This window comes from Pipistrellus kuhlii, unplaced genomic scaffold (genome assembly GCF_014108245.1).
Source record: "Pipistrellus kuhlii isolate mPipKuh1 unplaced genomic scaffold, mPipKuh1.p scaffold_m20_p_7, whole genome shotgun sequence".
Classification (NCBI taxonomy): domain Eukaryota; kingdom Metazoa; phylum Chordata; class Mammalia; order Chiroptera; family Vespertilionidae; genus Pipistrellus; species Pipistrellus kuhlii.
This window is the reverse complement of record NW_023425573.1, coordinates 43705881-43731461: the sequence shown is the minus strand read 5'-3', so window position 1 is coordinate 43731461 and position 25581 is coordinate 43705881. Positions and strand designations below refer to the sequence as shown.

General features: G+C 35.0%; 1 protein-coding gene across 4 annotated transcripts in view; it reads left to right on the top strand.

The window, feature by feature from the left end:
- The window catches only part of SCN2A (sodium voltage-gated channel alpha subunit 2), an 83551-nt gene extending 62453 nt beyond the window's left edge, over positions 1-21098 (top strand). For all 4 annotated transcript variants that reach the window (XM_036421854.2, XM_036421855.2, XM_045575275.1 and 1 more), the window contains 7 exons: positions 2110-2232; positions 4512-4793; positions 6148-6201; positions 10307-10444; positions 10802-10906; positions 14756-15026; positions 18787-21098. In XM_036421854.2, the coding sequence (XP_036277747.1) occupies positions 2110-2232; positions 4512-4793; positions 6148-6201; positions 10307-10444; positions 10802-10906; positions 14756-15026; positions 18787-19988 (2175 nt within the window). In that variant the 3' untranslated portion in view covers positions 19989-21098. The remainder of the gene's footprint in view (positions 1-2109; positions 2233-4511; positions 4794-6147; positions 6202-10306; positions 10445-10801; positions 10907-14755; positions 15027-18786) is intronic.
- Positions 21099-25581: the final 4483 nt, after the last annotated feature.

Sequence of the window (25581 nt, the reverse complement as noted above, 5' to 3'; positions counted from 1 at the left end):
CAGAACTGATAGTTGTCTTGTGAGGACAGATATGTATTCAACTAGAAGATGACATGTGTATTGTCCATTCATTTCACTGAGGGAGAAAGAAAGTGTTGAGGGCAGTGCTAGAGTTTAAGGGAGGAGAATGTCAGCAGGTACAGATGAGGGGAGGGGCAACAAGATGCTCAGATACTGATGTCTGCCCACAGGGCCTGTTCAAGAAACAAGCAGTGCTGGAGGGTAAGCACAGTGCTGCAGAGTGAGGGAAAGCGTTCTGCAAATGGATGATAAGACAGGAAAGGTAAGTTGGAGAAGAGTTTGGAGAACCTGAGATGCCATCCAAGGAGATTTAGACCTACCTATAGTAATAAAAGCGTAATATGCTAATTAGACCTGGAGTCCTTCTGGACAAAGCCATGGTGGAGGGGCCGAGGCAGAGGCAGTTAGGGGCAATCAGGCCAGGAGGGGAGGGCAGTTGGGAGTGATTAGGTTGGTGAGGGGGAGAGGGGGAAAAGTTGGGGTTGAACAGGCAGGTAGGCAGGTGAGAGGTTAGGAGCCAGCGGTCCCAATTGCGAGAGGGATGTCCCAGATTGGAGAGGGTGCAGGGGGCTGAGGGACAGCCCCCCCATGCTTGAATTTCATACACCAGGACACTAGAGATTTAATAAAGTAGAAGCCATCGAAGATTGTCTATGAAAAGTAACAATGAAAGCTCACTCTTTAAGGGAGAGAAATTAGGTGGAGGGATAACTGATGGATGGAATAAAATGGAAATTATTTAGAGGCCAAAGACAATTTGGAACTTAATGTTTAAATTATCTGTGAGGAGGAGACTAACAAAGCCTAGAAGTTTATATTTTAGGAAAAATACATAGCACACTTTAAAATAATATTTTATAGCTCAATTTTATTCCAAATTTAGAAGTTTTGCTATTTTAGATTACATGTGCAAAATAAGTTTGAATATCATTTTATTGTAAAAATGTTTTGTTTCACTTACTACTATTTTTCTTAAAAAATATTTTTGTCAAATATCTATTAATGCCAAAGTCTTAAAACTATATTATACATCTATTTTTATTTATCTGCTTTTGAAATTCAGGTGCACTTTAGGAGAATATATATATATATATATATATATATATATATATATATACACACAGTATATAGTTTTTAGCTTACATAATTTTAATGAGTTTCCTGTGTAATTTCAATGGAAGTCAGGTATTTCTGTGTCACCTGTGACAGTCCTTACCTTTTTTGTCAGCTGAAACTTTAAAACTATACCAACTACATTATTCATTTGTACACATGATTAAAGAAAATGTTGTTTTGGTAATTTCTAGATACTTATACTAAAATCTAAGCTTTTATAAGTTAACTAGAGTCCCGATGCACAAAATTCATGCAGCCTCGGGGGCTTGCCTGGGCCTTCACAGCTCTAGCTTCATCCAGAAGGTTTTCCAGAATGATATCTGGAAGGTCTTTCGCCTGTCTGGTCTAATTAGCATATTAGGGTTTTATTATTATAGATTTGAGCTAATAAATGCCTTTACACCTTCACACTAAAATTTACATGAAGACAAAGCCACTATGTAGAGGCCAAGATCATTCTGAATGAGTTTATGTTTCGATTCACCAGTATTTTGTAGTTACTTGTCTACTTGTACCAAGTTTCAATTTTCCTTTCAGGTCTGCTCAATAGCATGAGAAATGATAAAGTTTTACAGCTACATAGATGAAGATTGCATATCTGTGCCATTATTTTTCTTGCTTTACACTTAATTTACAAAAATGTTCATGTCAAGATTCTTGGAAAGAGAACCTGCATAGTTTTTTTTTTTTTTTCCTTTTTCATAAGTTTATGATAGTGGTTCTAAAAGTGTGGCTCACCCATCCCTATCATTCGATTCACCTGGAAATGTTAAGAAACACAAATTATCAAGCCCCACCCCAAACCTATTGAATCAGACTCTGTCAGGACCTTTCTGTTTCTACAAGCCCTCCAGGTGATTTTGATACTCAGTGAAGTTTGAGAACTGCTTGTTCATTGAATAGGTTGAACTGTTGAACTGTGTAAGCATTTTTGTCTGTAAATAAGAAAATTGTGTTCCTTTTTCTGTATAGGTCTCCTTGGTCAGCTTGACTGCAAATGCCTTGGGTTACTCAGAACTTGGTGCCATCAAATCCCTCAGGACACTGAGAGCTCTGAGGCCACTGAGAGCCTTATCCCGCTTTGAAGGAATGAGGGTAAGACCAAATGCTTTAGAATTTTTCGAAATTATAAGCAAGAACAGACATTTTGTACCTTAGAAATGACACATCCATGGAAAGTTTGTGTCTTCTGCATTCATACTGACATAACCAGTCAATCAATAATATTTGTCACTGCGGGGGACGCTCACAGACTATAATGCCTAAGTGTTTGTTCCTTACTAGATGTTTTCACCCTGTGGGAAATCTCTATTTTTGTTGTGGAGGCTTCTAATGTGAGTCAAGATAAATGATGTTCATTCCATTTATAAATGTTCAGGAAATCCCACACAGTGTAATTTAAATAAATCATTTTCCATCGTTTCTTCATTGCTCCCTGTGACTGATGTGTTTTGAGCCATTCAAAGTCCAGATCTAGCTTCTTAGATTTGAAACACATGCTGAGATGGCTGAAAAGTAGGTCAACTGTGAAAATGTAGCACTCATTTAAAAAGGTGGTACAAAGAGCAGGAAGGCATTTGTGCTTATCATTTGTCATCCCTGAGGCACAAAACCTGAGACCACATGCCCTCAGCACCGAGGAAATGATGCTGTGTGATAGTGGATTTCCTTCTTTAAAAAAGAACTTTTAAAAATCATTTTTTTGTGATATTTTAAAATACTTGGGACTTTCTATGAATATTTCAAACTCAACATTGTTTGGATGATAAGGGTAGATATGTGTGTCTTTGTTTGTGCACCTACAGTTGCACAGAAACTAATTACTAGCCTCTAAATTCTTTTCACTTTACCAATTTAAATTGCTGTGGGTTTTTTTAAATATATTTTTTATTCATTTCAGAGAGCAAAGGAGAGGGAGAGAGAGATAGAAACATAAATGATGAGAGTGAATCATTTATAGGCTGCCTCCTGCATGTCCCCTACTGATAATTTAGCCCATAATCCAGGCATGTGCCCTGACCAAGAATCAAACCATGACCTCCTGGTTCATAGGTCAGTGCTCAACCACTGAGCCACTCTGGCCGGGGAGAATTGCTGTTTTTACAGTAGTAGTTTTTCCTGTAGAAATGCAATCAAACTTTCAGTACTAGAATAACTTTCCTATTTTTAATCAAATTTGCATATGTATGCACTTAAATCCTTAATACTTCCATAGATTTAACTGTATTGGAAAATACATGTGTTGTTTTTTGCTACCCAGCTTTTAAAAATATATATAATTGTATTAACCAATATCTCCTCACATTTGCATACTAGAACATTTCCTATGGTGAACTTAAAAATTAAGTGTCGCCTGACCAGCATGGTTCAATGGTTGAGCCAGGAGGTCAGGCTTTGTGAACCAGGAGTTCATGCTTCAATTCCTGGTCAGTGCACATGCCCAGGTTGCAGGCTCCATCCCCAGTGGGGGACTTGCAGGAGGCAGTTGATCAATGATTCTCTATCATTTATGTTTCTATCTCTCCTTTCCTTTCTGAAATCAATAAAAAAATAAAAATTAAAAAGAATTAAGTGTCAAGACAAGGTACCTCTGAATCATGAGAGTTGAAGTTCTGGTGGTAACTTAACAGTATAATAAGTTCTTTAAAACTTACTTACATTTATTTTTTAAAGAAATTTCACAAAGGAGGATCCCCAGGGCCAGAAAAGTTACATAACTTGTTCAAAGGTGCATAGCTAATTTGTGATACAAACTAGAATACAGATCTCCTGAATTCCAAACTCTTTCTTTCTCCTCCTCTCATGTTCAGTTTCCGTGCTTCACTCTCTTCGCTCCAGTTTTTCTTTGTAGGGTAACCCTATACTACCTTGTTTGGGAGAGTCCCGCTTTATACTTGCTTTCTCAGAATAGTTATCATTAGCATTCCCTTTCACCCTGGAAACTGACCCTCAAATGTTCTCTTTTACTCTCAGATTTTGGATATTAAATGTTATGTTTGGCATGATTTTTTTTAAAAAATTGTGTCATTCACATGATTACATTACTTTTGTAGGCATGTCATTATTTGTACTCTTAATTATTTTTTGCATTCATGATTAGTCCTATTCTTTGATGTCAGTTTGATATGCATATTGCCTTACCACTTGGCAAAACATTCTACAACATAATATAGATTTTATACTATTCTGAAAAATAATTAAACATTTTATTGTAGTTGGAGCTATTAGAGACTAGTTTATGCCTAGTATAAAACTTTAAGAACATATATATTTTCTCTCATTTGACTGTTGTTCTTTTTATAGTGTTTAAAAATAGGTAACCATAAGTAAATATTTGTTGTTGACTTTTCACCTATTTTTCCTTCTCATGTCAGGTTGTTGTCAATGCTCTTTTAGGAGCCATTCCATCCATAATGAATGTACTTCTGGTTTGTCTGATCTTTTGGCTAATATTCAGTATCATGGGAGTGAATCTCTTTGCTGGCAAGTTTTATCATTGTATTAACTACACCACTGGAGAAATGTTTGATGTCAGTGTAGTCAACAACTACAGCGAATGCAAAGCCCTCATAGAGAGCAATCAAACTGCTCGGTGGAAAAATGTGAAAGTAAACTTTGATAATGTAGGACTTGGATATCTTTCTCTGCTTCAAGTAGTAAGTAACCACTTTATTACTCTTTTGATGTATTATTAAAGTGAATGTAATTTTTTTTCTGTATTCATAAGTACATACTTCTCCAGGTCCATCTGTATAGATTCTCCTCCAAAATTACTGAACTATCTATCTTCACTATGTTGAAAGTGGACTGCTCTGAAAGTTTATTATCTCCCAGGCTATGCATTAGACCCCAGTAACAGTTCTTTGTTATTGAGATTTCTTTGTGGGTTCACATTGTTTTCCCCATCCCAACTCTGAGAAAATAGAAGGACAGGCCCTAGGGGTTTGGGTGGTAGACTTCTGTACTCTTTCTCAGGGACCTGAGAAGATAGATACAAGTCCTCACCCACCCATGCTTCAACACCAAAACTCCCCACCTTTACATCCTTCATACAGACTGCAACCTCATTCCCATGTTCCTGCCTGCTGCTTGAACACTTTCAGAGAGAATTACTCTCTTGCAAATGAAAACCTTCCTATTAAGTCGATTATGTCACTATCAATTCATAACAATTAGTGCAACTTTTCAAACGACCACCCTAAATTATGTCCACAAGCTCCATGAGATGACCACCCCCCCCACACACAATTCCCAACACTATCTGAACATGAGAGGGAAGACCCTGTGGCACTAAAGAACTGGAAAAAAAAATGTGCAAGACTTGTTTTTAGGTTTACTGTGTCCACACGAAAAAGCAAATATTTGAAAGAGTAAATTGCAATTGAATATAAAGTTTGTTTCAAATTAAGAAACTCCTTCTTATAGAATAGTGCCTTGAAATAGTATATTCAACAATATGGAGGAGATTTTCAGGAACAAACCATCATGATTCATATTAGTATCTATTAGAACAGAAAAAAGCATTAAGATCAAACAATTCACCATAGTTTTCAACTTGTTTGATTCTAGTACTACATACATAAAATTACTTCATCAAATTTCATGTTAGGAACATCAGATACAAAGGTTGTTAATAATTGCTTTTATAATAGCATGTTGTTATAATCTATCAGGGTTTAACTAAATATATATCTTTAACATCTTTGTGTTATATATACACAATGTCTGTGTGTGTTTAACATCATATATATATATATATTTAACATCATATATATATATATTTAACATCATATATATATATATATATATATATATATATTAGAAGAATATAAAGTTGAAGTATTTCCAAAGCATATATTATAAAACTTTGCCCAAAGAGTTTAGAAATTAAGTACAAATTATTATATATATTTGTTTTAAATTAATGTTGGTCAATCAATCTAATATTTAATTTCTTTTATAAAATTATAATTTAGGGGGAAGAAATTAAATGGTGTGATTTTTTTACAGGCCACATTTAAGGGATGGATGGATATCATGTATGCAGCTGTTGATTCACGAAATGTAAGTCTACTTAGAGGGAAAATTGTTTAATTTGTTCCAGTGAGTAATTTCACAGTGTTGTATTTTAGTGATACTGTCAATAAAATAAAATTGTGATCAATTTATAGAACACATCTATTTTACAAAGACAGAATATTCACCTTATTTTTTTCTCACTGTGAATCATTTAACATATTTTCTAATATCTAGCATGGCACCTGGCACTTAAAATTTTTTTGACTGAATTTGAAATGAGACATTTTATTTTTGGTTCTGATAGCTATGGTCATTTGTCCATTAGGAGCCCTCATGGGCACTTTCTTCATCTATCTAGGTTTTTATCAGTTTTTACCTTTCTTGTAATATAAGGGATCTGATTAATGGTGGGAAAAAACAAATAATACAAAACAAACAAAAATCTTAATAGCACTCCTCCAAGGGAAGTAAGATATTTGTGGTAAAAGAATAGAGCTTTCATAGAGCTTCAACACTTTTGAAATTTTTTTTTTACAATTTCTATTAATTTTATTAATTTGCTGATTTCATTAACAGTGAGGGAAGAAATTACATTAAAATAAAAGATTGGACTCTGGTACATCACCAGAACATGATAATTAAGCTTAAAATGTTATTTACCTAGCACCAGCTACCAGACTTAAAAAAAATCCTGAGGGATTTTTTGTTTGTTTTGGGTTGTTTATTTTGTGTGTGTATGTGTGTGTGTTTTATTCCACCATAAAGAGAGCACAAGAGCTAAAATCCCTGTATTGTATCTCTGTAAGTGCTATGCCAAAGACTTTCTGACATTTTATCATTTAATTTTAAATAATAACCTCATCATGTAGTTTGACATTCAACTCTATCTTATCATGGAAGCAAAGAGGATTAACACACTAAGTGGTAGAATATGTTTTTGAACTTTTGACCACAATGGGCTTATAACTGCTTTTTACAGTAGTTTTCTACTTATTTGATTACTTCATTTAAAGTTCTCTCTATCTTTTTTATCAATAACCTACATGACATGCAACTTACTTTCAGTTTCTATCTTAATCATTTAGCATACATTGTTTGTTACATAACTCTTTGACATTCAAGCATTTTACAAAAGATGGAATCTAATTGCCCCTTAAAAATATGAAAAGTTGCTCACCCTTACTCTCATAAATCCACAAAGAAATGTAAATTCAAACCAAAATGAGATATCACCTGCACACCTACCTGACTGGCATATTTAAAAGTTTGATAATATTAAGTGTTGCCAAGATTAAACAGCAATAACTCTTAAACTGTGCTATGGGGGAGAGGGGGAGGGAAGAGGATAAATATTCCTTTAAAACCTTAGGAACCATCACAATTACACTAATAAATGACCTTACCTCTGCTATGCCGGCAAGCCACACCCACCAGCCAATCAGGAATGAGTATGCAAATGAACCCAACCATGTTGGCTGCAGCCACAGAGGGAGCAGGTAGTGTGGGTTTCCCTGGCAATGGAAGAAGCCAAGCTTCCTGCCCATTCTGTTTGGCCCTGGCCTCTGCTCAAGGCTACAAAGTTTCAATTATAGAAGTTAAATATATCCCAGATACCAGAGCCTCCCCTTGGATTGCCGGGGAGCATGGCGGGGAGCATGGCGGGCCTACAAATCACCACAGGCCCTTCACCCAGGCTGCCCTATGCCCCAAGGGAACCTCCACCCTGATCTGGGGACACTCTTTAGGGCAAACCAGTCAGCCCTCACCCATGCACCAGGCCTCTATACTATCTAATAAAAGAGTAATATGCAAATTGACTGTTACTCCAACACATAAGATGGTTGCCCCCATGTGGTGAAAGATGGCTGCCCCCATGTGGACATAATATGGATGCCACAAGTTGGTCAGCAGGAGAGGAAAGTTGGAAGACCCAGCCTGCAAAGTGGGGCAGTTGGGAATGATCAAGCCTGCAGGGGAGGGTAGTTAGGGGTAACCAGACCAGCAGAGGAGGGAAGTTCGGGGTGACTGGGCGTGCAGGAAAGGGCAGATGGGGGAGACCCAGGCCTGCAGAGGAGGGCAGTTAGGGGCAATCAGGCTGGCAGGGGAGTGGTTAGGGTGATCAGGCTAGTAGGCAGAAGCAGTTAGGAGCAATCAGGAAGGCAGGCAGGTGAGCAGTAGGGAGTTAGCAGTCCTTGATTGTGAGAGGGCTGACCCAGATTGGAGAGGGTGCAGGCTGGGCTGAGGGACACACACACCCCGTACACAAATTTCATGCACCTAGCCTCTAGTTATTCAATAAAGTTAAGATATTCTTAATCTTGCAATTCCATTTTTAACTATATTCTACAGAAACTAGTGTACATACATAGGAGATCTGTGTGCAAGGATAAACATAACATTTTTTTGCATTATCAAAAACTTTAAACAGCTCAAAAGTAGTAGAAATGGACAAATAATTTAATATTATTTTTTGATAAAATTATATATGAATATAATATGCACAACAATGTGGATGAATCTTCAAAATATAACAGAACTATAACAAATGTGTCTGCCATGCAGAATGTAGACACAATTAATCTTATTGTTCAAGAATAGGTTCTTTGAAGCAAGAAAAAGCAAGAAAAAAATTACCATAAAAGTCAAGATAAAGATTATCTCTAGCAGAGATGGTCAAATTTACGTTTGAGAAGGATATGCCAAGGGTTTCTGAAGTCCTGACAATGTCCTGAATTGTGAAATTCACTGTATAATCATTTATTACATCTTACACTTGTATGCTATGCACATTTGTGTATTTATTGTATTTAATGAAAAAAACATTTAAAAGTGCCATTTTATATTACTTTCTACTACACACACACACACACACACACACACAAATGAAACAAAAGTATTATCAAAATATAGGTATTTTGTAATATTTATGAAATTTCCTATTTTATTCTATTTCATTAGGAGGAAAAAAAAATAATGTTGGCCATTACCCTCTAAAGTGATTTCATGACATGTTAGGCCAGCGTTTTTCAACCGCTGTTCCGCGGCACACTAGAGATGTTGCCTGGTGTGCCGTAGGTGCAGACAAGACAAGAATTTTATAATTTTTCACTATTTTGTTTACTTAATATTTCATAATAAAGTAATTATAAAATACTTTCTTTGTGTTTATTTGATTCCTATTCAAGAGAATTACTTTATATATAGTCAATATAGGCACAGAGTTAAATTTTTTAACATTTTCTAATGGTGGTGTGCCTCGTGATTTTTTTCATGAAACAAGTGTGCCTTTGCCCAAAAAAGGTTGAAAAACACTGTTAGGCCATTACCTGCATCCATTATCTCCTGTGACTGGTTAACTTAGTTGGTGAGACCTAAACTATAGGTTACAGCCAAAGCACAAACCAACTATCACACCTTTTTTTGATCGAAAGTGTGCCGTACAAGAGAATTCATCATGCAGAATCTGTGCCTAAGGCCTACTTAATAAGATGAATCAATAGACTCATATTCAGAATGAGATCCATCTGATATACCTATATCCGCATATACCTATCATAAGAAATGTGTAAGAGAAATCATACCTTTATTTTTAGCTTTATATTATTACTAGAGGCCCAATGCATAAAAATTCATGCAAGAGTAGGTCTTCCTCCCCCCGACTGCTGGCACCAGATTCCCTCTGGCACCTGGGACTCCGGCTGGCTTTTCTCCAGCCCTGGCTTCATCATAAAGAACATCCAAAATGATGTCAGAAAGACGTCTGGTCTAATTAGCATATTACTCTTTTATTGTTATAGATTCAATAAGAACTGTTTTAAATACTCTTCATATATGACTACTATATTTAACATTCCGACTCCCATATGAGATTTAGGCTTTATTATTTCCATTTTACAGGTGAGGAAACTGAGTCAGAATAAATTTTAAAGGTTTTAACATAACATTTATTCTTTTGGAGGAGGAAATCCTCACTTTGCATGTTCTATTGGGGTATTTGCTTATAAAATACATTCATGATCTAAGTAGTTATTGGTGAAATTAATTTTATTCTCAGATATTGAGACATGCTTTGAGAATTGAAAACTAACATAATGTCCTTTTTATGAAACAAGTATTAGGTCTAATAGCTGTCATTCTTTATATTTTGTAGGTAGAATTACAACCCAAGTATGAAGACAATCTCTACATGTACCTTTATTTTGTCATCTTTATTATTTTTGGTTCATTCTTTACTCTGAATCTTTTTATTGGTGTCATCATAGATAATTTCAACCAACAGAAAAAGAAGATAAGTATACTAAAACTTTATCTTTGCTCTAATATGTGAAATGAACATGTCATATTATTTTCTTTTGGCTCCAAAATGTAGCCACCAAAAAGAAAAAATGTAAAATCCATAAGCTATTTTGAGAGACTTATTTAGCTATAAGATGGCTTACAAAACATGTATTGTATTTCTATTATAGAAATCTGACTGACCAATATGGCATAACTTATATATTGACTATATGCATCTTTATAAATATAGATATTAATGAGCAACATTAGAATAGAATATGGAGCCAATTTTCACACAGCTACTAAGGTAGATTATATAGCTTGCAAAGAACATGATTTTAAACAAGTTTTGTTTTCATTTCCTTACTTTGGAGGTCAAGATATTTTTATGACAGAAGAACAGAAGAAATACTATAATGCAATGAAAAAACTGGGTTCAAAGAAGCCACAAAAACCCATACCACGGCCTGCTGTAAGAATAACACTTACATCATCAGTAAAAGCTATGTTATCTCTCAATTTCACAGCTCAAATTGTTAGATACTAGTATTTTTTTAATTTTCAAAGAAAAGTTTTACCTTAGCAATGTGACTAGCTAGACCAAATAGCCTTAGTGTATGTATTTTATATATGCAATATGTATAAATATATTTTATAGACATGTAAAATATATATAAGTAAAATGTCAGTTATATCATTGAGGAGCTTCTAATAGTATAGAGAGGAAGATATATCCATATATATATATATATATATATATATATATATATATACACACACACACACACACACACACACACACACACACATATATATATATATATATATATATAGTGTTGAAATATTGTATACGCTCAGTGTATAGTGGAAGCAGATTGGGATAATTGGTACATCTCAGATATGTTCCATTTTCTACCCAACTCTTTAGACTGGATGAAATCATTAATGAAACAAGTAACAGTGTGGTTGTTTTTTAATTTCATATTCTTTCCTAGCATCTTGCCCCTCAATCAGATAACATGATTCATTTTATGACCCGTTATGGCTATTCCAATTATATATTTGCCATTTGTTGCTGGTTCTGTTTGATTGTTGTTGGAAATTGTTGTCAGGAAAATTCTGGAATTTTTTCAGAACTCCTCCCCTGAGGTATATATAGTGCAAGGCAATCCAGTGTTCTCCAGAAATCCATATTCTTTGATTCAATTAATAACAATATAAAACTAGCTATGCCCATGTTCAGTTTGTAAGTTGGCCAAAAGATCAGAAAAAATAGATAGTGTTATTTAATAAAACAGAAGGAATGTTCAGTTTGAGCCTAGTTTTTGAGAAATAATACAGTTTGAATGGATGAAAAGAAAAACAGAGTACATTCAGTGTATGAGAAAATATATAGTCCAAGCCATGAAAATAAATATTTCCATTGATAATAGTGACATTTGTTTTAGTGGGTAGTAAATACGGGGTATTTGGGGTTAAATGAACGAAGATAACCACTATGAGTCTGATGAAATTGATCTTAATTAAGCAATACAAATGCAATATAGTTAAAAGAACAGCATGCTAATGTGTGTGTGTGGGGGGAAGATTTTAGCCCTGACCTGTTTGGCTCAGTGGATAGAGAGTCAGCCTGTGGACTCAAGGGTTTCGGTTTTGATTCTGGTCAAGGGCATGTACCTTGATTGCGGGCATATACCCAGTAGGGAGTTTGCAGGAGGCAGCTGATCGATGTTTCTAACTCTCTATCCCTCTCCCTTCCTCTCTGTAAAAAATCAACAAAATATATTAATAAAAAATATTTTAGAGACTGCTTTAAGAAGATGTTAGAGATAAAATAACAGATGAGTCCATAATATGGGGTCATGTCAAATAGGGCTGAAACATGAGAGATACAGTATGAGCTAATAAGGAAACTCAATGGGATGAGGCAGCTATAAAGTCTAGGAAAAGAAGGAAGATATGTAGACAATGAAAAACTTAAAACAGTTGATTTTTGTGAAATAATTGGTTCCAATAATCAATGAAAGGAATGTATTATAAATGCATTTAGAAATGCAGATGTAGTTCTTATGGGACATCAGACTGAGGTAAGGATTTTAGACTTGTCAGACAGAATTCAATTAAGCTCTGAAGCATAGATTCATTTTTGAAAGATAATTAAAATAGACAAAAAAAAAAGTGCTGAGCATGAAGCCTTGAGCACTTCCCTATTAGTGGAAGAGGTAAATCAAAAAAGGAAGATATTGATTAGTAAGGCAGTATATAGAGAAAGGTATGATTGAGAAAAATATTTTTAAAAAGTCAGGCTGTTTAACTATATCAAATGACATAGATTCACATGGATAGGTGTAGAGATATATGGGAAAAGATCAGGGCATTTAGCTATAATATTATTGTTGACAGTTTGGCAAATTAGGAAATGATGTAGTATAATCCATCTAATTCAGTCATTCATTAAGAATGTACTATGTGCCCTGGCCGGTAGGGCTCAGTTAGTTGAACATTGAACATTGTCCTATGCACTGAATTGATGAATTTCCAGTCAGGGCACATGCCCACGTTGTGGCTCAACACCTGGTAAGGGGCTTGGCTCCAGATCAATGTTTATCTCTCTTTCCCTCTTCCTTACTCTCTCTCTAAAAATCAAGTTAAAATATTTTATAAAAAGATAATATGCTATATCAAGCATTTGAAACTTAGTGTTTAACAACACAGAGTCTATTTAGTGCGGCAAATTGTAATTAAAAAAAGTCACACTAATAAAAATATCCATGAAAGAATACATACACCACTTGGCTGTGAGAACAGATTAAGGAAGAGGGAGCTCATTAATAAGAAAGTTAGGGAAAGCTTCGCTGAAGCGATGCATTAATTGAGGATTGAAGAAAAATGAGAAGGTATCAATAGGCAAAGTGGAAAGAGAAAAGTCCTCCAGGAAAAGGAGAATGCATATGTGAAGGCCCTGAGGAAGGAAGGCCAGTGGGGCTGGAGTGCAGAGAGCGGGGAAATTTCTGAGAAAGCGAGAACTATCCTGGGAGCAGCTGAGGAACAAATAATTTTTTTATTGTTATCAAGGGCTAAGATGAAGTGATACAACATAAATCTCTGGTGAACAAGACCCTCAGGGTTATACCCCTTCCTCCAGCATATTCTACATCCTGCAATTTAAATTGGAGACATCAATCAGTGACTGAGAATTGAAGGTTTATGTAGAGGTGACCCATTAGGAAACTATATGGGCAGGGACTCTGAGATGCTTTTTATTGATCACGATAACATGAAAATAAAGACCAAGTTTCTGCTTTGAAGCACAACTGAAACCACTGCACTCCAGGTGCTATATCAGAGAAAAATGACAGTGTTCTGTCCTGACCAAGGCTCCAAACAAGTGGAAGAGAAACTTTAAGTTAACTAAGAGCAAATCATTGACAATATAATGTCATCCATATTATGACAAATGTGAGCACAAAGTTTTCTCAGAGCAGAGTGCTTAAAACTTAAAACTGAGTTAGAATTCACCAGACAATTCCGTTTTAGATAGAGGAGACAGATAAACAAGATAAAATGATATTATAGGACAATGATAGAAAATATCAGAAAGGTAGAAATAAAAGGAACTTAACCAGACCTGGGAAAGGAAATTGCAGCAACCAAGAAGAAGGAAGACCTTGGAACAGGAATTCGATGCATTTATTAAGTCCAATCCAGCAGGCCAGATATGTATTCAGAGAAAACCATAAAATGTGACAACCAGGTGGTGAGGTCAGAACACCAATAGAGAGAATCCAGACCTGTGAATGTATGGAACTGGGAAACTATTATATGAAGTATACTAGTATAGGTAGCCGAACACCAGTCATTGAGAAGGTAGAGGACAGCTTGGCAGAATTGTGTCATTGCCAATGCCTTAGAGTGCTTGGTTCAGGAAAAAAAAAAAAAACAGATAGAGGCAAAAAAGAACAAAACGTGGTCCAGTTAGCAGAATTGGTTTACAAGATGAGGACCTAATTTCATAAATAAGACATAAGGCCAGTTAGTTCTTGGAAATAAAGGTCCAAAATAAAATGGGCAAAGGTGGAATATCTGAATTATGAACTATAATTTTTAAAGATAATTTTATTACAGAAGAGTTACCTCATAAAATCTTCACACAGTTTTTCTTATTTTAACATCTTACATATCAAATTCTTCCTAATATAAAACAAGCATGGTGTGTTTTTATGAAAATGCTGCATTTTCATATTGCTGTGTTAAAATCAGGTAAGTTGAAATTTATTTTGCCCCAGTTCCTAAATGAACTTTTACATATTCTTTGTTCCAGAACAAATTCCAAGGAATGGTTTTTGATTTTGTCACCAAACAAGTCTTTGATATCAGCATCATGATCCTCATCTGCCTGAACATGGTCACCATGATGGTGGAAACTGATGACCAGAGTCAAGAAATGACAAACATTCTGTACTGGATTAATCTGGTGTTTATCGTCCTGTTCACTGGAGAATGTGTGCTGAAACTAATCTCTCTCCGTTACTACTATTTCACCATTGGATGGAATATCTTTGATTTTGTGGTGGTCATTCTATCCATTGTAGGTAAGAAGAGGTACTTTTATTCAATTAAGAAAGCTATTAGTTGCCGAAACTGGTTTGGCTCAGTGGTAGAGCGTCGGTCTGCTGACTGAAGGGTCCTAGGTTCAATTCTGGTCAAGGGCATGTACATTGGTTGCGGGCACATCCCCGGTGAGGGGTGTGCAAGAGGCAGCTGATCGATGTTTCTCTCTCATCGACGTTTCTAGCTCTCTATAAAATATATTAAAAAAAAAAAGCCATCAGTGAAAAGTTGTGATCTAAAACACTGATATTAGCTGAAGGATTATCACATATGACCTTTATTATGTTCAGATACTTTACATCTACTTCTATTTTATTGAGTGTTTTGATCATAAATGGATGTTATGCCTTATCAAATGTTCTTTCTGTGTCTATTGATAAGATCATATGATTTCTATCCTTTGTTGTTGTTGTTGTTGTTTTTAATATGGTGTATTACATTGATTGATTTGCATCTGTTGAACCATTCTTGTGCCCCTGGAATGAACCCTACTTGATTGTGATGTACTATTTTTTGATGTACTGTTGTATTTTATTTGCTAATATTTTAAAAAAGATTTTTGCATCTGTATTCATCAGAGATATTGGTCTGTAATTTTCTTTTTGTGTGTGTTATCTTTACCAGAGTTTGGTATCAAGGTTTATTGGCCTTCTAAAACTATGTTAGGAAGTATTGCCTCTTCAATTTTTTGGAAGAGTTTGAGATGGATAGGTTTTAAATCTTCTTTGAAACTTTGGTAGACTTCACTGGTGAATCAATCTCATCCTGGACTTTTCTTTTTTGGGGAGTTTTTAAAAATATTTATTTTTTATTTATTTTTTACAGAGAGGAAGGGAGAGAGATAGAGAGTTAGAAACATCAATGAGAGAAACATCAATCAGCTGCCTCCTGCTTACCTCCTACTGGGGTTGTGCCTGCAATCAATGTACATGCCCTTCACCAGAATCAAACCTAGAATCCTTCAGTCCACAGGTTGACGCTCTATCCACTGAGCCAAACCCATTTGGACTTTGGGAGAATTTTGATAGTTATTTCAATTTTCTCACTGCTAATTAGTCCATTTAGATTTTCCAAATCCTCATGATTTAGTCTAGGAAAGTTACATATTTCTAGGAACTTATCCATTTAGTCTAGATTATTGATTTTGATGGTATGCAGTCTTTCATAATATTCTAGTATGGTTCTTTGTATATCTGTGATGTCTGTGATGACTTCTCTCATTTCTGATTTTGTTTATATGGATCTTTTCCCTTTTTCCCTTAGTGAGTCTAGTCAGGGGTTTGTCAATTTTCTTAATCTTTATAAACAGCCAACTCTCTTTTTATTAATTGTTTTAAATCCTCACCTGTGTATATTTTTCCCATTGATTTTTAGAGAGAGTGGAAGAGAGAGGAAGAGACAGAGAGAAAAACCGATGTGAGAGACACATCGATTGGTTGTCTCCCACATGCCACCGAAGTACATGACTTTGACCAGAATTTAACCTGGGACCTTTCAGTCCACAGGCACTATTCACTGAGCCAAACCAGATAGGGCTATTAATTTTTTATGTAGTCTTTTTGTTCTCTATTTAATTCAATTCTGCTCTAATTTTTATTATTTTCTTTCTTCTGATTTTGGGTTACTTTTGTTCTTTTTCTAATTCTTTAAGATATGATCTTAGTTGTTTACTTGGGATTTTTCTTGTTTCTTGAGTTAGGCCTGCAATGACACAATTCTGCCAACTTCCCTCTTATTACTGCTTTCCCTGCATCTCAGACATTTTGATATGTTGTATTGTCAATTTTATTTATCTCTATCTTTTCACCTCATCTTTTATTTCCTCTTTGACAACCAGTCATTTTTTTAGTAGTATGTTCTTTAATCTCCACATATTTGTGGACTTCTTTACTTCCTTTTTTTGCAGTTGATTTCTAATTCCAAGGCATTATGATCTGAGAATATGTATGGTATAATTTCAATATTCTTGAATTTGTTATGCTAGTTTTGTGACTCAACATATGGTCTATCCTTGAGAATGTTCCATGTGCACTAAAGAATATATAATCTGATGTCCTAATATTTATTGATTTTCTGTTTGGTTGATACATCTAGAGCTGTCAGTGAAGTAGTAAAGTCCCCAACTCTGATTGTGTTTTGACCTGTTTCTCCCTTTAGTTCCATGAGTAGTTTCAATATATATTTCGGTACTCCCTGATTGAGTGCATATATATTAAGAAGTGTTATGTTTTCTTGACGTAGTATCCCCTTTATCATTATAAATTATACATCTTTGTCTCTGGTTATCTTTGTTACCTTTAAATTTATTTTGTCAGATATAAATATGGTTATATCTGCTTTTCTGTGGATGCTGTTTGCTTGGAGAATCATTTTTCACCCTTTTATTTTGAATCTATTTTTGTCTTTGCAGTTTAAAAAGGTGAAAGATTTATGTGGTCTGAAGAGAAACCAGAGCATGTGTCTTTGCAGTTTAGATGTGTCCCTTGTAGGCAGCATATGGTTGGCCTTCTAAAAATATGTTAGGAAGTATTGCCTGTTCAATATTTTGGAAGAGTTTAAGATGGATAGATTTTAAATCTTTGAACCTTTGGTAGAATTCACTGGTGAAGCAATCTCATCCTGGACTTTTATTTTTTGGAAGTTTTAAATATATATATATATATATATATATATATATATATATATATATATATATATATATATGTTTTATTGATTTTTTACAGAGAGGGAAAAAATCAATAAAATATATTGTTTGTTTATTTTTAATCCACTCTACTACTCTGTGCCTCTTTACTAGTGAATTCAGACCATTTACATTAAGGGTAATTGTTTATGTATGAGGATTTCCTATAGCCATTTATCTTTTGTTTTCTGGTAACTCTGTGTCTCCATTGGTCCTTTTCCCTTATGTTTCTTTCTGTTGTTTTTGTTTAGTGTTATTTCATACTTCTTTCATCTGTTTCCTCTTTATTTAAGATCTGTGTCCTGGGTTAGGGATTTTTTGTGTGGTTTCAATTAAATTTATAAAAATAAACTATTAGAAAAAATATAGTCAAGTTACTGTGAAGTGTTGTGGTGGTTAAATGAGAGTATATAAGTAAATACACTTAGCACAAAGAAAAGATTCAGTAAATTTTAAGTTTAACAACAATAACACAAAACAATAACATGTGGGATTATAACCATTTAGTAATACATAAAATTGAGGGCCAGGATTCAGTCCCACAAATGTCTCTCTCCAAAGCTGGGATTCTCCCCTGTATGCCATCTTACACCTCCCAAATAAAACGAGTCACAGCCATCTCAAAAGACTAAAGACTCTCATATTCATGATCCAAAAATCACATGCTTTGTCCATTATTTCTTATGCAAATACCAGAACTAGCATTTTAGAACTATAAATCCATTTCTATGCTTAGCTGCCCTATTCTTTGTGGCATATTTAGACCATGAGTGGTTGGGTATTTCTTTTGATAGATGGTTCTTAAACTAGGGAAAATGGCTACGAATACCTTTAGTTAGTAGAAAGGTGTTCATGTTGTAACACCAAACATACCAGCTTTATTTTGCTGAACAAATATTGCAGATGGTTTGTCTGTGATGATGTAGGTACTAGTAAATACCTAATTCTCACCTTTATATTTTTTAAAACTAGTTAACGTTTATCTTAGCAATGTAAAATTTTATTTGCTGCTGTTAAATATAACCCTATACTTGTTGTTGTCTCTTGGTTTTCCACAGGCATGTTTCTGGCTGAGCTGATAGAGAAATATTTTGTGTCCCCTACCCTGTTCCGAGTGATCCGTCTCGCCAGGATTGGCCGCATCCTACGTCTGATCAAAGGGGCCAAGGGGATCCGCACGCTGCTCTTTGCTCTGATGATGTCCCTCCCCGCGCTGTTTAACATCGGCCTCCTGCTCTTCCTGGTCATGTTCATCTACGCCATCTTCGGGATGTCCAACTTTGCCTATGTCAAGAGGGAAGTTGGAATCGATGACATGTTCAACTTCGAAACCTTTGGCAACAGCATGATCTGCCTGTTCCAGATCACCACCTCTGCTGGCTGGGACGGGCTGCTGGCACCTATTCTCAACAGCGGGCCTCCAGACTGTGACCCTGAAAAAGATCACCCTGGAAGCTCAGTGAAGGGAGACTGTGGGAACCCATCTGTGGGGATTTTCTTTTTCGTCAGCTACATCATCATATCCTTTCTGGTGGTGGTGAACATGTACATCGCTGTCATCCTGGAGAACTTCAGTGTCGCCACTGAGGAAAGCGCAGAGCCCCTGAGTGAGGATGACTTTGAGATGTTCTATGAGGTCTGGGAGAAGTTTGACCCCGATGCCACCCAGTTTATAGAGTTCTCCAAGCTCTCTGACTTTGCAGCTGCCCTGGATCCTCCCCTTCTGGTAGCAAAGCCAAACAAAGTCCAGCTCATCGCCATGGACCTGCCCATGGTCAGTGGGGACCGGATCCACTGCCTCGACATTTTATTTGCCTTTACAAAGCGTGTTTTGGGTGAGAGCGGAGAGATGGATGCCCTTCGAGTACAGATGGAAGAGCGGTTCATGGCCTCGAACCCATCCAAAGTCTCCTATGAACCCATCACCACCACTTTGAAACGCAAACAAGAGGAGGTGTCTGCCACCATTATCCAGAGGGCTTATCGATGCTACCTCTTGAAGCAAAAAGTGAAGAAGGTTTCAGCTATATATAAGAAAGACAAAGAAGGTCATGGAACACCTATCAAAGAAGATATCAAGGAAGATATCCTTATTGATAAACTGAATGAGAATTCAACTCCAGAGAAAACCGATGTGACACCTTCTACCACATCTCCACCTTCCTATGATAGTGTGACCAAACCGGAGAAAGAAAAATTTGAAAAAGACAAATCAGAAAAGGAAGACAAAGGGAAAGATATCAGGGAAAGTAAAAAGTAAAAAAAAAAAAACAAAAAAAAAAACAATATTTCTTTTTGTGATCAATTGTTTACAGCCTGTGATGGTGGTGTATCAGTGTCAACAAGACTCCCACAGGAGGTCTATGCCAAACTGACTGTTTTTACAAATGTATACTTAAGGTCAGTGCCTCTAACAAGACAAGGACCTCTGGTCAGCCAACTGGGACTCAACAAACCGGAAAATCAGCATTGACAGGAGGTTTCTGTTTTCACAACCAGCTGACACTGCTGAAGAGCAGAGATGTAATGGCTACTCAGACTAAAGGAACCCATTTAAAGGGGGGAGGGAGGTTAAATTTTTATGTAAATTCAACACGTGACACTTGATAACAGTAATGGTCACCACTGTTTATGTTTCACTGCCGCACCTGCCATATTTCTACAAAATGTACGCTGTGAATTTATTGCTTTTTTGTTTGTTTGTTTGTTTGTTTTAATTCACAGGTTGTTTACTATTATATGTGACTATTTTTGTAAATGGGTTTATGTTTGGGGAGAGGGATTAAAGGTAGGAAATCTTTACATTTCTCTACTGTATAATGATATATTTTAAATGAAGGCATGCTGCACTTCTCATTCACACGTGAAAAAAAAATCATATCACAAAAGGAAAGAGTTTACTTCTTGTTTCAGGATGCTTTTTAGATTTTTGAGGTGCTTAAATAGCTATTCATGTTTTTAAGGTGTCTCATCCAGAAAAAAATTTAATGTGCCTGTAAATGTTCCATAAAATTCACGAGCATTAAAGAACTCTTTTATTTTTACATAATTCATTATATGTACATGTATATATGTATATATGTATATGTGCGTGTATATACATATAGATGTATATACACACACCATTACATAGTCATTCAGAATTCTGGCAGCATGACTATAACATTTTTGATAAGTGCCCTTTGGCATAAAATAAAACTATTCTATCAGTCCTTTCTAAGAACCTGAACTGACCAAAAAGCATCCCCCACCACCACTTTATAAAGTTGATTCTGCTTTTTTCCTGCAGTATTGTTTAGCCATTTTCTGCTCTTGGTAAGGTTGACAGTGTATATGTCAATTTAAAAAAATAAAATAAAAGTCTGCTTTGTAAATAGTAATTTTACCCAGTGGTGCATGTTTGAGCAAACAAAAATGATGACTTAAGCACAGTATTTATTGCATCAAATATGTACCACAGTAAGTATAGTTTGCCAGCTTTCAACAGGTAATATGTTTGCCAGCTTTCAACAGGTAATATGATGTAATTGGTTCCAGTATAGTTTGAAGCTGTCACTACTGCATGTTTATCTCGCCTACGCTGCTGTATCTTCCTCCTTCCACTGTTCAGAAGTCTAATATGGGAAGCCATACGCCAGTGGTAAAGTGAAACCAGTTGTTCTACCAAGACCTCATTCTTTACGTCATGAAGCAATAGGCAGCAGCAAAGAAGAGCTTCTTGCTTTTTCTTCTTCCAGTCTCCATTGAACACACTATGGTTACAAAGCCCAACTGAGCAAACACGTTGCAAGCCGCTTAAATCTGCTGAAAATATATGGTTAGAGTTTTCTAAGAAAATATAAATACTGTAAAAAAATCCATTTGATTTTATTTTCGGCCTTTTGTACATAAAATGAGAAATTAAGAGTATCTTCAGGTTGATGTCACAGTCACTATTGTTAGTTTCTGTTCCTAGCACTTTTAAATTAAGGCACTTCACAAAATAAGAAACCAAGACTAAGATGCAGTGTAGATTTCTGCTTTTTTATTAGTACTGTAAACTTTGCACACGATTCAATGTGAGACAAATATCAGACTAAGTCCAACATTCATTTGCTTTCCAAGGAATGCCTTATCATCGAAAGGCTTAAGGAATGATTAGTTGATACGCATGGCATTGCTTGATCAGATGTTTCCACCTGGTCTTTCTATTGAAAAAATCATCAGTCTTTTCCAGTGTTTGTTTATACAGATAGATCTTCTTCTCATTGGCCCACATGGCATTATAACTGTATCAGGTATAATATGAGAGCTAAGCTTTCCCCCCCCACACACACAGAATCAGGTAGTGAAATTATATTGCCAGTTCTAGCAAAAACATTTTGTGTTTCTTTCACAAGCAACATTAAATGTAGATTTTTTTATATTGAAGCTATTGACTTGTAGTGTGTTGGTGAAATGCATGCAGGAAAATGCTATTACCATAAAGAACGGTAAACCACATTACAATCAAGCCAAAAGAATAAAGGTTTTGCTTTTGTTTTTGTATTTAATTGTTCCGTCTTTGTTCCTATCATTGAAATGACATTAAAGGGTAAATTTCTATCATGTAAAAATGATCGATCAGAAAAAATTAATGTAAAGAATACACCTGAAATATAATAATTCATCTTTAATTTTTTTCATGGAATGGAAATTAATTAAGAAGAGTGTACTGGATATCTAGTTTTAATATAGGCCAAAAGCCTAGATATGGTATTGGTTAGTGGAAAGTTATAAAAATTAATAAAAATTGACTAACATTTTAAGTGGTGCATCCTTTCTCCTTCCCTCTCTACCTACTATTTTGTTTTGTTTTCTCTTTTTTATGTTATTCTTTCCTATGTATTCTTGTTCTACTTTACTACTCTTCCTTGGGCTCTCAATATTTTTCACTCAGGATATCTTCTTTCTTTTCTGTTTACCAAATTTCTTATTTGTCACAATTTGGATTTGTGCACTTAACCCCTAATAATCTATTGCCATTATAAAAAGTCCATATAGTAGCTATTTATTTCTACAATGAACTTGCCAAAAATCCAAAGTGAGTTTAGATCTGTAGACTTCATAAAATACAAACAAAAACGACACAGCTTTGGTTCTTGTATTTAATTATGAGCAGCTTATGAAATGCTTCTCAAGACAGATTGCATATTATAATTACCCAAGACACTTTTTAAAAATGCCAATGCCTGAACCAAGACCTGACCACCTGAACTCGTGTTTCCGGAGATCAGACTTTAGCATCTAATTGTTTAAAGGCTCCTATTGGTGCTGATTCAGATGAAGGATGGGAGTCAATGGTTTATGTATCCCTGCCCAATAGGAAAATATATTCTACAGAAAATGCACCTGTTCCCTTTAAAAATTATAGCTCATATAATATCATGTACAAATGAGATTACCAATATTAATGGCTTTGAGGGTATTTGTCTTGTATTATAGTATGACAACGATACATTTATATCAGGGGTTCTCTTCTAGGAGAGAAGGTGGTGGAAAAGGGATTCCATAAGAATAGTGTACAAAGCTTTTTCAAATTACACACATATACCCACACACATAACATGTCACTGTAACCACCCCTCGTATACTGTATACTGCATGAGGTGAATATGGAGCTGGTTTTGGAAATAGTATGGATTCATAAAATATCCCTCCCCCACCCAGGAGAATCCTATGTGCCTTGTTGTGTAAGAACCATTCATCTGGGCCAATGGGAGGCAGCTTACACTCGTCACCATAAAATAAGCATTCTGTTTGTCATTATCAAGTCATGAATTTAAACAGGAAAGATTCCCATTCTCAAAGTCCCCATTCTTGAATACTTATCCTCACTTGTTTTCCCAATCTTTGTATAATATAGAATAATTTGCAAAGAAAAGAAAGGAGAAAAAAATAGAAAGGGGATGAAAGAATAGAGAGAAGGAAGAGGGGAGAAAACTAGGGAAAAGGAGAGAAAGGTAGGATAGTATAATAAATGGGAGGAAATAGTTTATAAATGATCCTCTGGGGGAAAATATCTTTTGCTGTTAATATCTACAGAAACTATGGGGGAAAGGGATAAAAAGAGGTAAGAGGGAAACACATTTTGTTCAGTTGTCCATATATTAAATAGACAATAAAACATGTTTCTCCTCCCATTCTTTTGAAAGAAAAACATACCTATGAGAAAAGTAAGAGGATGTTATTAACGTAAATGTTACAATGATTGCATGGGTAGTTTTGTTTTGTTTTTTTCCCTTTCTTTCTTTCTTTTTTTCTTTCTTTCTTCTTTTCTTTCTTCCTTTCATCTGAATTAAATATTTGAGTGTCTACTACATAATCAGATTTGTGATAACAGCTGACAGATCAAAGATGGACTTTAGCTGTCCAAAGGAAGGTTGCATAGCCAGAGGTGAAGAACCTTAAAACTTATGCTGAAAAGTCTGGAATTTATTCTGTTGACAATGAACAGCGATTAATTGTTCTTGAGCAATAGAATAAGCAGTAAAATCAATACATCTGTCCCTATTTAATCTGAAAATAATAGGCTGTATTGCCCTGTTTTGAGCTAATAGTTTACAGAGATCTCATTTCCCATCTATTTTTAAAGATGCCTGAGTTCTTACCTTTTGGTATATGTTTTTAAAAAGATATACCTTAATTAAAAAAAACTCAAATCTGACATTTTCTGTTAATAGCCTATCTTAATCTACTCACATTTATTTTATAGTACATAGATATATTTTGTTTTTATCACATTATTTCATGCTTTCCTCTTATACACTACTCACACGTTTTTCTTTTCTTTGTTCCTTCCTTCTTGTCCTCTTTTGCATTAATTTTATCTTTACTTTCTTTACCCGATCTCTACCAGTTGGAAAGATACCCGCTGTCTTCTCTTTTTCCTTCATTCCTTCCTTTTGTCGTGCTTCTCTTTGTGATTCCCCTTTAATTTTAACATTCATACTTAATTAGTGAAATATAATCAATAACTTTACCTGCAACAGTGAAGTTTCTAAAACCTCTTATGTTATTTTTGTTCCACTATTTTAATTCTAACTTATCGACAGTCAACAAATTAAACAGTATTATGATTGTCAGTTTGTATAGCAGTACTTATTCAGACTTCCTCACATAGTAATGAATTTGTTTCCACAAATTTAATTCTTCTGCCTACTTCATTATTTTGTGTTCTATTTCCTTAAAATATATGAGGAATTCTATTAGTAAGGTCTGTGAGTAGCAATGCCTTCATTTCAGTCACATTTTTAATAGATTACCTTAGATTATTTTAGCATTTTTCAATTTTTTAGTCTAGCCATGAAATTGCTTTTATTAATCAAAACTCATACCAATTAATTTGAAGATTCCAATATTTATTAATATCTTTAATTGATAAAATTTGAGGGAAATTTTAAGCTTTTAACATTATAATATTTTTTCCTCCTATATTTTATTCTACCTTGAATTCCTAAGGATTACATATTGACATTTCTAAATTTTCTTTCTTGTTATCTTAATGTCACTCCTTTATTTTTTATCTTTAATTTTATTTTGTATTGGTTTCAGGTGTACAGCTTAGTGGTTAGACAATCATTTACGTTAACATAATGTTTCCTCAATATTTCTTCTTTTACTTTTGGTACTCTTTCTGGGTAATTCATCAGGCTTTGTTATCAGGATAGTTCTGTCCTTATATAACAAGTTAGAAAATATTCATTCTGAAAAGAATTTTTGTGAAGAGTGGATTTATTTAACCCAAAAATATTGATAGACTTCACTAGTAGATCCATCTGGAACTCAAGACTTCCTAGGTCAAAAGTTTTTAATTGATGATATTAATTTAACAG